Raw genomic sequence first — 16,721 nt, 5'->3', positions numbered from 1 at the left:
CCAACATGGCTCCAGTACTTAGCTAAGCAATCATTCTTTGTGTTAGCTTACTGGGAAGTATTAATGAGATAGATTCATTCTAGTTATTTGGATCATTCTCTTTGGATGACATGTTCTTTGTCCTTCAGAAAGTATCTTGCTTTTAATGCTACTAGTCTCCAATGTTGTCTGGTGTTAGAATGAAGGTCATTTCCAATTTTTAAATTTGTCTTGTAGTAGGAAAGAGAAGGGTGGGAATATTAAAAACCTTGCCAATTTGTGGCAAGCGTTTTCCTAAAATGTGAAAGTCTGAAAAAGTTTTGGTTAGTTTAAGTATGAAACAAAGTCAGCTGACTTCTGGAGTTAAACTTATTGATCCTTAAAAAATATTTATATTAAATAATGTCCAATGATGAAGAGAGAGATCTCAGTATGTTTTCTCAGTGCTATTTTCATAACTGAAATTCATAATTTCATCCCCTATCATTGCAGGGCACCAGCAGACCTTCACATTATTATGTCTTGTGGGATGACAATCGATTCACTGCGGATGAGCTTCAGATCCTGACCTATCAGTTATGTCACACTTACGTGCGATGCACGCGCTCTGTCTCCATTCCAGCACCAGCCTATTATGCCAGATTGGTGGCATTCAGGGCAAGGTACCACCTGGTGGACAAAGAACACGACAGGTATTGATAATTGTCTGAATAATTACGTAAATTTACTTCACCGATTTGCATATATTTATTACATAATATAAAAACGTACAATACTGCCTCCTACTATAGTGTTGCCTCGTTTCCTGGGGCAACATGGTGACACATGTGTTAGCACTGCTGCCTCAACTCCGGACCTAGGTTCGATTCCCAGCTTGGATCACTGTCTATGTGGAGTTTGCACAGTATGTGTGGGTTTCATCCGGGTGCTGCGGTTTCCTCCCACAGTCCAAAGATGTGCTGGTTACATGCATTGGCCATGCTAAATTGCCCCTTAGTGTCTGGGAAGCATAGGTTTGGGAGATTAGTGGGTTAAATATGTGGGATTATGGGGATAGGGCCTGGGTGGGATTGTTGTTGGGGTAGACTCGATGGGCCGAAATGGCTTTCTTTTGCACTGTGGGGTTTCTATGATTCTATGATTGCCAGCATGAAACTGGTTGGTAGTGATAGTGCCTTGATTTATTTATCATCATCTTAAGCTTCTGTATTGGCCAGTCTCTCAAGAAAATGAGCCATGGATAACTTTCTCTTTTTTTTTGGGAGTGGTGCAGAGCCTGCTCATCACTGAGATAACAGCTTAGTCTGTGTGGAGTCGTGAGTGCATGTCCTACAAGTTCATGGCTGAGAGCATTGATCAAGTGTATCACAGAGCATTTTGGGTTTAGTTTTGCCTCTCCTATTGAAAGGAACAAGTAGTAATAGTCATCCTTGTAATAGTCATCAAAGTAATGAATGTAAATTATATGAAATCTCAACAGAGAGAATTTGTGGATGTTGCTGTTGTTATCATTTTGAACTGTTGCTCTGCAACCATTTCCACAGAGGTTGTTTATGTCAGTCTCTGTCTGTCTAGGGAATTTGTACTCCCCTCCAGTCAGTAGGCGATGACTCAGCTTTCCCCACACACAAACACAGCTGCCTTCTTCCAACATCCATATGGTCATCTGTAGCTTTGTACAAAAATGTCAGTTGAATATATAAATATTTCTTATCATGCAGTTCATTTTTTTCTCAACATATTTTCATTGCCTATTGACACAATATTTAAATTCATGAGGTTCTGGAGATTTATTTTCTTGTGCACCACCGATTCGTAGATTTTTAATGAATTTATGATTAATTATAAAGCCCTGAAGTGCTGAGGTTTTAAATCAAAATGCAAAAGTAGTATATTCAATACAACATTTAAAAGGAGAAAGAAATATCTCTCCTGTTCAGATGGGCCAAATATTACTATGATAGTTACAAAGGACATTATTCATTACTTGGGATAAACCTGGTTCAGTGCCGCAGGAAATAGCGGAAGTCACACGTCATAACGCAAGAAATGTGACAACACCGACAGGACGTTCAAGGATTTAAAGAACAGCAAGATTGGAGAAGAGATGGTAGTTTATAAGGACAGATGGGCCGAGATGATAGAAGCATTACAACATTATCTAACATGGAGTCCAGAAGGGAATCTGGATAGTTAACAGTTTAGTGTAAATGGGATTTGAAGAATAGGAGATGGATCTCCAGAATAAGATGAAATTGGAATGGACATGGACTAGGTAGCAGCAAAACCAAAGAGAAACTTTGACCTTCTGGATCAGAGCATGGAACTCTTGGGGAATATGTGGCATAGTGAGGAGGGGAGGAAGTCACAGAGGTGGATACTGTTGAAGACGTTTCAGAAGTTTGGCAAATTTCTTGTTAGAGTTGGAGAAAATGGGACAGAATGATTAAAGTACAAAGAACAACCCAGCATGGGAAACAGGCCCTTCGGCCCAACGAGCCCACGCCGCCATTTCAACAAAGCATTTTCCTACACCTACCCTGCCCCATGTGTATGTGAATGGTACCCCTAATGTAGCCAGATTCAGGGGAGAATAGTGTAGGGTCAATTTGGTACACCAATCAGCCTAAGAGCACATCTTTGGGGTGTGGGAGGAAACCGGAGCACCCGGAGGAAACCCACGCAACCACAGGGAGAATGCGCAAACTCCCACAGACACAGGCCCAAATCCATGTATCTGCACAGCTAGCAGTGATAGTCACTGAGCTGTTGTGGTGCCCGTCTGCTGGTCTAGGATTAAGCACACACAGCGACACGAAGTACTAGGCCACTCTCAAAACCTCCAAGAGCAGCCCACGCACGACCCACCATGTGCATGCCCCTCGTTTGACGACAAGGTGGACCGACACCTGTGGATTAAAAGAGACAAAAACATTAACATGTAATACTACATTTCCAGTGTCGTCCCGAGGCTCTGACCCTTTTTAATACTGTCTACTATAACCCTCCATCCCTGTTTCGCTTATGTGTCTATCTAAGTAAACCTTAAACAAGTCCAATGTGTCTGCCTCCACCACCTTACTTGGTAGCGCGTTCCATACCCCCACGACCCTCTGCGTGAAAAACCTTCCTCTAGTATCCAAATTGTACTTCTCCCCCCCCTCACCCTTAGATCATGACCTCTCGTAATAGTTGTCCCCGATCTAGGGAAAAGCCTACCACTGTTGACTCTATCTATTCCCTTCATTATTTTATACACCTCTATCAGATCCCCCCTTCATCTCCGTCTTTCTAAGGAGAAGAGCCCCAGTTTTTCCAACCTTTCCTCGTAACTCAGTCCTTCCATGCCAGGCAACATCCTGGTAAACCTCCTCTGCACCCTCTCCAGGGTCTCCACATCCTTCCGGTAGTAAGGTGACCAAAACTGGACGCAGTACTCCAAATGCGGCCTAACCAACATTCTGTACAACTGAAGCATTAGACGACAGCTCTTATACTCTATACCCCTTCCTATAAAGGCTAGCATTCCGTAAGCTTTCTTCACAACCTTCTCTACCTGTGTTGACACCTTCAGGGACTTGTGCACCTGCACTCCCAGGTCCCTCTGTATTTCTGTACTCTTAATCGGTCTACCTTTTATCATGTAACTCCTCCCTGCATTATTCCTTCCAAAATGCATTACCTCGCATTTGTCAGGATTAAATTCCATCTGCCATCTATCTGCCCAATATACCAACCTATCCATATCCTGCTGTGTCACCTGACAGTCTTCCTCAGTATCTGCCAATCCTGCCATCTTGGTGTCATCTGCAAATTTGCTGATCACACCACGTACGCCCGCTTCCAAGTCGTTTATATATACTACAAAGAGGAGAGGTCCCAGTACTGAGCCCTGCGGCACACCACTGGTGACTGACCTCCAGCCAGAAAAGGACCCTTCCACTACTACTCTCTGTCTCCTATTGCCCAGCCAGTCTTCAATCCATCTAGCTACCTGTCCTTGTATCCCATGTGTCTTAACCTTTTCTACCAGCCTACCGTGAGGGACTTTGTCAAACGCCTTACTGAAATCCATATAGATGACATCAACGGCTCGCCCATCGTCAACCGCTTTTGTCACCTCCTCAAAAAATTCTACCAGATTCATAAGGCAAGACCTCCCCTGAACAAAGCCATGTTCCTAATCAGATCGCAGCACTCCAAATGCTCATACATTCTATCCCTAAGAATTTTTTCCAATAATTTTCCAACCACCGATGTCAAACTCACTGGTCTATAATTACCAGGGTTATCCCTACTACCCTTTTTAAACAGCGGTACCACATTGGCTACCCTCCAGTCCTCTGGGACCTCATCTGTGTCCAAAGAAGAGACAAAGATTTGCGTCAGAGGCCCAGCAATTTCATCTCTCACCTCCCTAAGCAGCCTGGGATAGATATCATCAGGCCCCGGAGCTTTATCCGTTTCTATGCTACCTAAAAACCCTAGCACTTCCTCCCTCATAATGGATATTTCCTTCCACTGATCTACAGCTCCCTCCAAGACATTACACGACACCAAACCCCCCTCCTTTGTGAATACTGACGCAAAGTATTCATTCAGGATCTCCCCCATTCCCTCAGGCTCGATGCATAGCTCCCCTCCTTTGTCCCTAAGAGGACCAATTTTCCCTCTAACTACTCTCTTGCTCCTAATATAAGAGTAAAAATGCCTTTGGATTTTCCTTAATCCTATCAGCCAAAGCCATTTCATGCCCTCTTTTCGCCCTTCTAACTCCCCTTTTAAGCTCCCTCCTACTCTCTCTATATTCCTCCAGCGCACTCTCCATTCCCAGTTGTTTCGACCTAACATATGCCTCCCTCTTCTTCCTGACCAAGTCTTCGATACCCCCTGTAATCCACGGCTCTCTAATCCTGCCTTTCCCATCCTTCCTCTTTGCCGGCACATGCCTTTCCTGCAACATTATCAGTTTGCCCTTGAAAGCCTCCCACTTACCAACTGTGGACTTGCCAGCTAACAACCCCTCCCAATCAGTGTCCTTCAGCTCCCTCCTAATCCGGCTATAGCTCGCCTTCCCCCAGTTCAGCACCCTACCCTTCGGACGGCACTCATCCCTTTCCATTTTTATCCTAAAGTAGGCAGACTTGTGGTCACTGTTCGCCTACCTCAACCTCAACCACCTGCCCCAGCTCATTTCCCAACACTAAATCCAGTATAGCCCCCTCCCTAGTCGGGCTAGTTACGTACTGCTCCAAGGACCCTTCCAACACACATTTTACAAACTCCTCCCCATCCATACCCCCAGCTCTAGGAACCTTCCAATCCACTCCAGGAAGATTAAAGTCACCCACTACAACCACCTTATTCTTTCTGCACCTATCTAAAATGCCTCTGCAAATACCTTCCTCCACTGATCTCGGGCTGTTGGGTGGCCTATAGTATACCCCTAGCATCGTAATCTCTCCCTTTTTATTCCTCAACTCCGCCCACAGCGACTTGATCCCTAACTCCTCCGTATTATCCTCCCTCTGCACTGCTGTGATGTGCTCCTTTACTAACAGCGCCACCCCACCACCTCTCTTCAACCCTCCTCTGTCACACCTAAAACACTTATACCCAGGAACATTCAGCTGCCAGTCCTGCCCTTCTTTTAACCACGTCTCCATTACTGCCACCACATCTAACTTCCTCACAAACATCAAGGCCCTAAGCTCATCTGTTTTACCCATCACACTCCTCACATTGAAACAGACGCAGTCCAACCCACCAGGGCCACTCAGAACCTCCTTCCCCCTGATAATTTTCCTTTCACCCAAACCTACCCTATCACCCAACTCACTCCCGACCCCAGTGTCTAATGAGCTATCAGTCTCATCCCCACCCCCCTCCCTATTTAAACCCTGCCTAAACACTCCAGCTAATCTCCCTGCTAAGACATTTGTCCCTCTCCCATTCAAATTTTCCCCATCCCTCCTGTACAGTTGCCCTTCTCTCACAAATACTTCCCAGTGGTCTACAAAAGTAAAGCCCTCTACCTTGCACCAATCCCTCAGCCATGCATTCAGCTGCATGATCTTGTTATTCCTAGCCCTGCTTGTACTAGGCAGCAGCCCAGAGAATGCCACCCTGGAGGTCCTGCTCTTCAGTTTGGACCCCAACTCCCTAAATTGCCTGCGTACATCTGCCCTACTCTGCCTTCCTATGTCCCTCTCCCCTACGTGTATTATTACTTCTGCCTGGGTCCCCTCCCCTTTCAAAATTCCCTCTATCCTCTCCGATATGTCCTGTACCCCTGCTCCAGGGAGGCAAACTACCATCCTGGAGTCACGCTTCTGCCCACAGAACCTCCTGTCAGTTCCTTTGACCCTCCCATCCCCCACCACTATCACATTGCCAGCCCCCTTCATTCTCTGAGTCATTCTGACCCTCCTGTCTTTCCTTTTGTACCCCTGTCGATGCCTTTTGGGGGGCCACTGGGGTGGTCTTTGGACCAGGACTCTTCCTCTTCTTCCTCTTTACAGTTGTCCACCCATCCTGTTCCTCAGCCCCTGGGACCTCCACTTGTTCATGGTCCCTAGCCACTAACTCCTCATTCTCCCTGACCAGAAACGCATCCTCTAAACGCACCTCTAGTTGCCTGGCCCAGGCCCTCAAGCGCTGCAGCTGTAAACACTTGACGCAGATGTGGGCCTTCGGGAGACGTGATGCCTCCAAGAACTCCCACATGTGGCACCTAACACAGCTAACGCTCCTCCTCATAGCCCCTGCCACGTCCCAACCTCACTTGGGTTTGTGTGTGCCGAAATGCAACACGGGAAAGATAGAAACTGCAACTCACCTCGTCTAAGCCTGCTCTCGCCTAAGCCCAGCGAGCCAAAGCCCTTATACCTCTCACTCCGCTGCCCGCTGTCTATCATTGCCTTCTTTTTATACCCCCCGCTCTCCCTTCCCAACTCGCCCCTCGCCTAACTTCCGGTACAGAAGTAAAAAGCACTTACAGAAACCCCGCGAACCGGAAATGCAGACAAATAGCGTTTTAAAGTAAATCCAACACTCACCAAGGCCACCAGGCACACTGCTCCGGAGAAGAAGTAGCAAGAGGAAAGGAAGTATTTTTATTAATTTATAGTATGTGAGCATTTCTGGCCAATTCCCAGTTCACCTTGAGGAAGAGCTGGTAAATTGCCTTCTTAAATTGCTTCAGGTTTATGTTATGTAGGTACTACCCGCAGTATTGTTGGGGAGCTCCAGGATTTTGACTCAGTAACAATAAGAAGCGCTGATTTAGTTCCAAGTCAGGATGATGTGCACCTTGGAGAGGAATTTGCAGGTGATGGTGTTCCCATGCACCTGCTACCCTTGTTGTTGTCCTTGTTAGAGATCGCAGATTTGGACGGTGCGGTTGAAGGAGTCTTGGTGAGTAGCAGCAATGCATCTTGTAGATGGTGAACACTGCTGACACTGAAGGAATTAATATTTAAGTGGTGAATGAGTTGCCCATGAAGTTGGTTGCTTTGACTTGAAAGGTGAGGATCTTCTTGAATGTTGTTGGAGCTCCACACTCCATGCAAGTATTCCAACATACTCATAACTTAAGCCTTGTAGATGTTAGACAGACTTTAGGGAACCAGATGGTGTGTTACATGCTGCATATCTCCCTGTATCTGATCTGCTGTTATAGCGTTGTATTGATATGGCTGATCATGTTACATTTCTGTCAATGGTAACCATCTGGATGTTAAAGGCAGCAGTTTCGGGAATGGTAATGCCTTTGAACTTCATGGGGAGATGGCTAAATTCTCTCTCATTGGAGATGTTCACTGCTGCCACTTATGTAGTACTGAATGTTTGCTACTTAACTGCAGTTTGGGCTGATAGTTTTGCCCACAAGAGGAATGGGTGATTTCAACAGATGATTCTGTTTTAAGCCAGTAACCAACAGATAACTGAACTAGTTGTGTGCCAGTTCTTCCTTGTGTCATTCAGACTGATTGAAAAGAAGAAGGGACCTGTTTCCAAGGAATAGTAAGGATAGTTTTGCTGGGAATGAACACTTCAGAGATGATGAAGAAATAGTTGAGCAATCAACAACTCTGTTATTTTGGCAAATTGAGCCTGAAGCAGTTGAAAGTTTGACAGTGCATTGCTAAGCATCTTAGGGAAATGTTTTCCAGGGGTATTTGAGATAAATTTTCTCAAAAAGCATCCTTTGACCGTTTGATCTTATTCTTTCAAAATATCATCTTCCTGTTACATCAGTTATCTAGCTGTTTCTTACAGGATTAAGTGCCCTGGCCTTAACTAGCCTCTTTTTAACCATTTCATTTAACCATTCCCGCTGTTGATTCTTTATGTTCAAACAAAATGCTGACATCCTAATGTGCAATAGGTTTATAGAGTGGGTAAGTAATGGAGAATTTTGATTTTTTTTTCTTATTTTGTTTACAGTGGAGAAGGCAGCCACATCTCTGGACAAAGTAATGGGCGGGATCCCCAAGCACTTGCTAAAGCTGTGCAGGTTCACCAGGACACCTTACGCACAATGTACTTCGCTTAATTGTGTGATAGCTCAACCACCTCAACCTGCCAGCCTTCTGGACCAAAAGCAGCCATACAAGAACATTCAAGCATCTTCCACTGACATGTCTTGGAGGTTGGAAGGGGTCAACATATATTTTACAATGAATAGCTTTCAATGAATTACATATGGACTGGGAAAGTCTGATCAAACAAATTATAGAAGAGGTCAAGCTATTCTACATGAAGAAAACCGGATTCACATTCAAGTTTTATTTTTTACACGTATTTATGCAATATATTGATAACTTTTTAATGTAAAATGCAAACGTTCACCACTGCCAACTCCTGTTAGTTTTTCGAGACACATGGCTAAAAGAAAATGGTTGATAAGCAATTACTTCAAAGGACACCTTTTGAGGGTTGAAAGTCCCATAGGTCCAAAAGCTGAACTTTTCAATTTAGTGCCTGGACTTACGATTATTTGAATCTGCAAGTCTGTTAGACTTGCTAGAATTTCTTTTCGTGTATATGCCTAAATTGGCAAGAAAACATATCAATAGTTCTCAACCTGTTTATGTTCTTTACGATGTCTCACTCTTTATTGTTCTTTTTGAGTTTCATTTTGACAAGTGCAGAACGTTGTGTTATCATGTGGCCGCTTCCCAAACTCTGGATTTTGAAAGTCATTATGCATTTATGGGGGGGAGTAGAAATACTGGATGTGAGGCAGGAAAGAATGGATCGCTTGTAAATTATTTTTTTAAAATGTCGCGATAAGAACCTTAAAACATTGTGATGGCTGCATTTCATTTTTACTGATATTGTAAGCCACTCCTGCTCAGCCCTCTTCCTACAAAAGGGGCTGAAAATGGCAGCAAATAAACAAGTAGATTAGAGATTATCAGTTTTAGCAGAAAGCTGAATTAATAAAGCAAAACTGGGGTCTTTTAAGAGTTGCTATTCTTTGAACAACCTTGAGCTATCCAGCAAAAGAATTGCACACTAGCGGAACTCCCACTAATTCCCCGTTGAAGCTACTTTGGAAATAGATGTAGATGAATGAAAAGGTTAGTTTTGTATCTTTTTAAAGGGCATTAAAGATTGAGCATTTTTTCTGATTTTCCTGTAAACTGAACAAAAGCTGTGCTTGTTATAGTTTTTTTTAATGCTTTGTCTTGGCCCTTGGTTGGAGTTGAAAGCCTCCTTGCTTCCTCTTGCCATACCCAGTACTTTTTTAAAGAAAAGGTGATTTTGTACTCCAGCTGAGAAATTTCAGTGCTAGTAAATTGAAGATTTTCTGGATAATTTTGCAACCACCCATATCACCCTCTGGGCAGATATCACATGAGCAAGATGCACTGTAAAAGTTTCCTACGTTGTTCCCTGATTGTGTGAATGAACCTCAGCCTCAGGGAATGTTCCCCACCTCTACAGGTTTCATTTGCATTTCTTAAATCAACATGACAGTGGAACTGCCAAATAGAATTGTGGCCAGTTTGTGCTATGACTTGTATATGACACTAAGTTGCAACTGGCCAAAACTTACAGCTGAACCCAAGTCTCAGATGTAAAAGTGGAATGTTCTACCTTACCGCACCAACCAAGTCCTACATGTAGATTTTAATATAAATGGGATGGTTAGTCTGCATAATTTTATATTCACCATTTTGCACTGGAATAAAATAATAAACAAGCACAATCCAATTGACAAATCTGTCAACAATTTCATGTTAATGATACATAAAGCACTACAAATGGACAGAGAAAATACATCTGCAATCAAAATATGATGCAAATGTAATCAGTGGGAGGAAACCACTACCAAGGCATTAAGGAGCATTTGACAGCCCAGGATTTTTACTTGGCTTGTTTTTTTTTTACTTACCTCATTCCCTCTTCAATCTTCATCCCTCCTCTTAAGGTGATGACTCATTGGGACATGGTCCAGAGGGGCAGGCTGTCCTTTTGTATTTCATGCATATATTTGTATTTTATTCATATCTGAATGAAGAAAGTGAGCATTGACTAGCTGTTCAAATACTGAAGGCATTAGAACCATGCACAAATCTATTCTTTGTTCAAATTCACTTTGTAGCTGAAATCACTCCACAGCAATTAAGAATAAGATCCTGGCTGATTTGCCCTATCCCTACGGAAAATAAATAACTCATACAATCTAAAAATTTAACATACAATCATCCAGCCTGTTTGGTAGCGTTACAGCCTGCCTTGGCCAATGGCTGCCATGGGAGCATTTTGTAACATTTACTTTTTAGAAGCCTATTAGAAACAACAGCACCAAAATTAATTGCTTTGCCTTACAAATAGGTGCACATTTAAAATTGGCAACCACTGGAAGATCACAAGCCACACCACCTCAACCTACTCTGTCTCTTGCACTGGGATATAATGGAGCTATGAATGAAATTCATCATGCTACTTAGTGTGTCTGTTTTCTCCACCTTGTTTGGCAGCTCCTACACCCAGCAAAATTTGACAATGAACTCCAATTCAGTCTATTCTGATAGTGCAAGAACTAGTTGGTAACCAATACATAAATAGATAGGAAACCATTAAGAGTTGATTTCCTATAGTGTGAACCAATAGAAGACGACTGATTTGGGATTGACAGTAGTTTTAACCTTGAGCAGAATGTGACAGCAGATAAAGATCATCAACCGCCTCTGCAGTAGAAGCATGATGTCTAATGTGCTTAATAATACTGTAAACTTTGTTTACAATCACTTTTGTGTAAAATGTACAAAAATGTAACATACTAGAAATGGTGACCTAGGTGTCACAGGATGTTGTTTTTATGTGCCTACCTGATTTTTAGCTTGACTACATAGGAAGGGGAAAATTGAAGAAAATCAGACTGGGCTACTTTGCATTATCCCCAGTTATCTATTGAAGATAGACACTTGCAAAGCCTGGAGCTCCTCACTAATATTCCCTCTGTTACAGAATTATGTACAAAAGGAAAAGAAACAAATTGGCGTTAAAAGCGCACAATATTATTTCTCTATGTTGTCATAAATTGTGGAATAACAAGATGTAATAACAATTTACAAAAGGTCATTGACTGGACACCTTTTCCTTTAAACCTCAGCTCTTCAGCCAGTTCCGATAATGAAGACCTTTCCTCTTTTTGTGTGTGTCATTTAAAAATGACATTACACCTTCCAAATAACAAATAAATTATCCAGTGACTAGCTGAATTCCAGATTCAATCTCTGGTCTGTGTTGAAGTGGCCAATCTTGAGTGGGTACTATAGTAGCATTGAATTAGGGAGGAGAATGTTGACTGAGATGCTTGTTTCTGGTCACTACCAATACTTGCTCAAAATGTATGGGGTATGGGCAACAAGATCAAGTTTGGCTATGGTACCCTTCTCAAATAAATAACCTGAAGGGTCAACGTGGACTTGTGGAAGTGTCTTTACTGGAGTGGTTCAAAATTGGAGAGAGGGAAGAATAATGGGAATTTGTTTTTATAACAAGTTGAATGATATTGGAAACATCTACAATTTGGCAGTATTAACTGAGGGCATGAGGTGATCAGTACATCAGGTTCTCACCATACAGTCAGCTGATAATTCGTCAATCATACCATCTGATTGTCCTGGGAAAGTAGAAGCTGAGCCCCAGGCTACGTTGGCTATTTCCTGTTTTTAAAAAAAGTAGTCAGCTATGACCATTGTCTTGGCGCTGAGAGTTATGCTCAAGTATTTACTGAGGCAGAGTGGTTTATTTTCTTACACTGAACCAATATACTGAAGTTAACTCTATTTATAATTTTCTATGTTCCTTTTCCTTGCTGCACAAGTGTTTTTAAGAAATAAAAACTGATTTGAAGCAACTTCTCAAAGTAATTTTATTCAGAGCATCCTAGAATTGGCATTCATTTTACTGAAAAGGACAGAAAAGAAGTTGAAATAAGATGCATAGGTTTGCCCAAATGGAAAAGGGCAACTTAAAAACAATCTGTAAAACCAATTATGTAAGATGTTCAAGAAACATTTAAGTTTTGAAATCTGACAGTTTGTAGAAACTGTATTGAAGAACTATTTTCTCAGTAGCATCAATACTTGCATGCAATTTCACTTGATCTAAAATATACTGCAATGAATGTAACAAAGGTGTCACTCAATGTGAAATAATTCAGGATAGCACTAGCATAAATTTACTGATAAATCTAAAACGCCAACCAAAATCCTGCACCTTATGCAGACTTGCAATATAGAGCAAAATGGAACTGCTTGATCAGAACTATGCTGTAAAGTTCCCTAGTTAAATTTATACAATGAAAATGCTTCTTAATGATTCCAAAATTGTAATTGACTGTCTAGTTTTTACAACTGTAACACTGGTAATATTTTCATCTTAATGGATTACCTCAACCAATTGAATTACAGTGTCTGCTTACTCTGTCAGCTTATCCACAAGACTGATAGGTTAAGGTATTAGAGGGTAACCTCCTTCACACATGTTCTTGAAAGCAAAAAGCAGCCACAACATGACCAAAGTAAATTTGATGGACATCTTAATTGCAATTTTTTATGCACAATGGCTTTATTCATTAAACCATTGAGAGAACTCAGCAATTATTTAGTTACATATTAAATTCACATTTATCACAATTATGCAAATAACAGTAAGGGATTGTATCTGTAAAAACTTAAAAGAAGTTAGCTGCTTGGGTATTTGATGACCCAACTTAAATACTTAAGTTGTATCTTAAATTTATTGATATGGTACTTGTATCTACCTTGAATAGTAGGCATATTTTCATTCCTATATTGAAATTGGATGCTGAAAAATGTAAAACTTAATTTTGAAGGCATTCAAGATTTTGCTAAATGCTAGGCTGAACCCCTGGGGTTTTACACTAACTGCAGTATAACCTAAATAAGCTAAGGTATCTCTTCGTACTTTTCTGATTCTGTGCGCTGCTTTTATATTTTGGTGTTTATTACAGACAAACCATTCATCAGTTCAAAGCATTAAAAATGAAAAATGGGGTCCATGTACATCTTTAAAAATGACAAGCTATATTGAAAGTTATTGACAAGCATATTGGACTTCATAAATTGAGGTATTGAGTACAGAGGTTGTAATGAATCTTTATAAAGTTCTGATTAAGCAACAACTGTGGTACACCTAGTCCTAGTCCCAACACTTCATAGAACATAGAACATTACAGCGCAGAACAGGCCCTTCGGCCCACGATGTTGTGCCGACCAGTTACAAAACAATGACCCACTAACCTAAACCAATCCCTTCTCGTCCATAAACCTATCCACGGTTCTCTTAAACGCCCCCAAACTAGGCGCATTTACAACTGCAGCAGGCAGGGCATTCCAATCCCTCATCACCCTCTGGGTAAAGAACCTACCCCTGACATCCGTCCTATAACTACCACCCCTTAATTTAAAGCCATGCCCCCTCGTGCTAGATTTCTCCATCAGAGGAAAAAGGCTATCACTATCCACCCTATCTAAACCTCTAATCATCTTATATGTTTCAATAAGATCCCCTCTTAGCCGCCTTCTTTCCAGCGAAAACAACCCCAAATCCCTCAGCCTCTCCTCATAGGACCTCCCCTCCATACCAGGCAACATCCTGGTAAACCTCCTCTGCACCCTCTCCAAAGCCTCCACATCCTTCCTATAATGTGGGGACCAGAACTGCACACAGTACTCCAAGTGCGGCCGCACCAGAGTTGTGTACAGTTGCAACGTGACGCTGCGACTCCTAAATTCAATCCCCCTACCAATAAACGCCAAGACACCGTATGCCTTCTTAACAACCTTATCTATTTGACTCCCAACTTTCAGGGATCTATGTACACATACACCTAGATCCCTCTGCTCATCCACACTATTCAAAGTCCTCCCGTTAGCCCTATACTCGACACATCTGTTATTCCTACCAAAGTGAATTACCTCACACTTCTCCACATTAAACTCCATCCGCCACCTCTCGGCCCAGCTCTGCAACCTGTCTAAGTCTTCCTGCAAACTATGACACCCTTCATCACTATCTACCACACCTCCGACTTTGGTGTCATCAGCAAACTTACTAATCCACCCAACTATACCCTCATCCAGATCATTAATAAAAATTACAAACAGCAGTGGCCCCAAAACAGATCCCTGAGGCATATCCTTCCTTCAGGAAGGATATGAGTCCTTTAGAGGGTGCAGATGAGATTTAGTAGAATGGTTCTAAGGTCAGCTTGGAGAAACTGGCATTATTCTTGGATATATAGTGTCAGTATGAAGCTGCTGCATGGAGCTCTGTTCATTCATGTGCAGAGCCCTGCTTTTTCCTGAATACATGCTGCATAGCCAGTGGCATAACTTGGTTTTACAAGCTGAATTTAAAAACATGCCAAGTTTTGGCCAAGTCTCCTTTTTAAGAGCAGTGAGGTTAAACCATTGAGTATCATTGACTTGAGTACACAATAATTCAATCCCTAATTTAAGATCATGCATCCAACACAAATAATACTTCTAGAGCTAACAAGCAAAAATTAGGTCAGTTTGGGAAATAGAGTTGTTTGCAACATACAGATTTCTCTGCTATATGAGCTGAAGAGCTAAGAGATATGTGAATTGTATCAGATTGTCACCATTGGTGGGAGTGTTTTTTTTAATTCATGGGACATGGGCATTGTTGGCTAGCCAAGATTTAGTGCCATCCCTAGTTGCCCTTGAGAAGGTGATGGTGAGCTGCTTTCTTGAATCGCTGCAGTCCATGTGCTGTGGGCAGACCCACAATGCAATTAGGAAGGGAATTCCAGGATTTTGACCCAACAACTGTAAAGGAACGGTGATATATTTCCAAGTCAGGATGGTGAGTGGTTTGGAGGGGAACTTGCAGATAGTGGTGTTCCCATTTAACTGCTGTCCTCCTAGATGGAAATGGTCGTGGATTTGGAAGTGGTGTCTAAAGATCTTTGCTGAATTGCTGCAGTGCATCTTGTAGATCATACACACTGCTACTGAGCATCAGTGGTGGAGGGATTGAATGTTTGTAGATGTGCTATTCAAGCGGGCTGCTTTGTCCTGGATGGTGTCAAAGCTTCGAGTGTTATTGGAGTGGCATCCAAGCAAGTGGGGAATATTCCATCACACTCCTGACTTGTGCCTTGTAGTTGGTGGATAGGCTTTGGGGAGTCAGGAGGTGAGTTACTCGCCGCACTATTCCTAGCCTCTGACCTGCTCTTGTAGTCATTGTGTTTATGAGTCCAGCTGAGTTTCTGGTTAATGGTAACCTCAAGGATGTTGACAGTGGAGGATTCAGTGATGGTTACACCATTGAATGTCAAAGGGCAGTGGTTAGAGTGTCTCTTATTGATGATGATCATTGCCTGGCATTTGTGTGGCATGAATGTAACTACAGCTTGATAAGTTTACATTGACATAGGAACTTATAATGGAAAAGTTAATAAATGTGGATAGGAACATTTGGATTTTTAATATCCAGGAATTGATATCAGTGGTATTTGCATCCAAGGTGTGTGTTTCCTGGGCACAAGGATCAGGTAAAGGGTGGAGATCCATCTCATCTGATCTTTGTCTCATTTCCATTGACAGGCTTCCTGGGTTTATTCTTGGATCAGAGTAAAGCATTTACCTGAAATAGGAACAGACCCAGTTCTGTTATGATAATAAAGCATAAGAAGGAATGCCTAACCATCCCACCACCTCAATTTTGTGTGCATATCTTTCATAGCACCCCAAGAGACTGAAACTGAGCCTTACACCTGGTTTTGATCATTGGTGAAGATTCAAAAGAAAGCAATGCACTTCATATTGTGCCTTTTAGAACCTGAGAATGTCCCAAAATACTTTAAAGTCAATTACATACACTCTATAAGCACTGTTGTAATGCAACAAAAAAGAGCAATAGCCCTCATACTGATCCCTGCACAGAACTACGAGCATTAAGAAGAACCAGTTGCTGTCTATTCAAATGGAGTGCTATTTACAGTACCACTTTACCATATTTATAGTAGGTACACATGAACCTCCAAGCTCAGCTTTCTGCCAGCAAGAGAATGCTGGAAATAAGGAGAAATAAATCATGCCTATAACTTCTGCCCAAACTTTATCTCTAGTTTAACCTAATTAATTATTTTTTCAAAGTTTTTTTATTTGTATACAACGCTGGCAGTTTCCAAGCTACCTTGAGCTCAATTTCCATCAAATCCAACA

General features: G+C 42.0%; 1 protein-coding gene across 2 annotated transcripts in view; it reads left to right on the top strand.

Annotated features, from left to right (window-relative positions):
• Positions 1–12,354, top strand: part of LOC145357999 (protein argonaute-1) — a 115,169-nt gene extending 102,815 nt beyond the window's left edge. For both annotated transcript variants that reach the window (XM_080211668.1, XM_080211669.1), the window contains exons 18-19: positions 472–671; positions 8,428–12,354. In XM_080211668.1, the coding sequence (XP_080067794.1) occupies positions 472–671; positions 8,428–8,536 (309 nt within the window). In that variant the 3' untranslated portion in view covers positions 8,537–12,354. The remainder of the gene's footprint in view (positions 1–471; positions 672–8,427) is intronic.
• Positions 12,355–16,721: the final 4,367 nt, after the last annotated feature.

This window comes from Carcharhinus amblyrhynchos, chromosome 24, assembly GCF_965287045.1.
Source record: "Carcharhinus amblyrhynchos chromosome 24, sCarAmb.v2.hapA, whole genome shotgun sequence".
Lineage (NCBI taxonomy): Eukaryota > Metazoa > Chordata > Chondrichthyes > Carcharhiniformes > Carcharhinidae > Carcharhinus > Carcharhinus amblyrhynchos.
The sequence above is the reverse complement of the archived record's forward strand: the minus strand, read 5'-3'. Positions and strand labels throughout refer to the sequence as shown.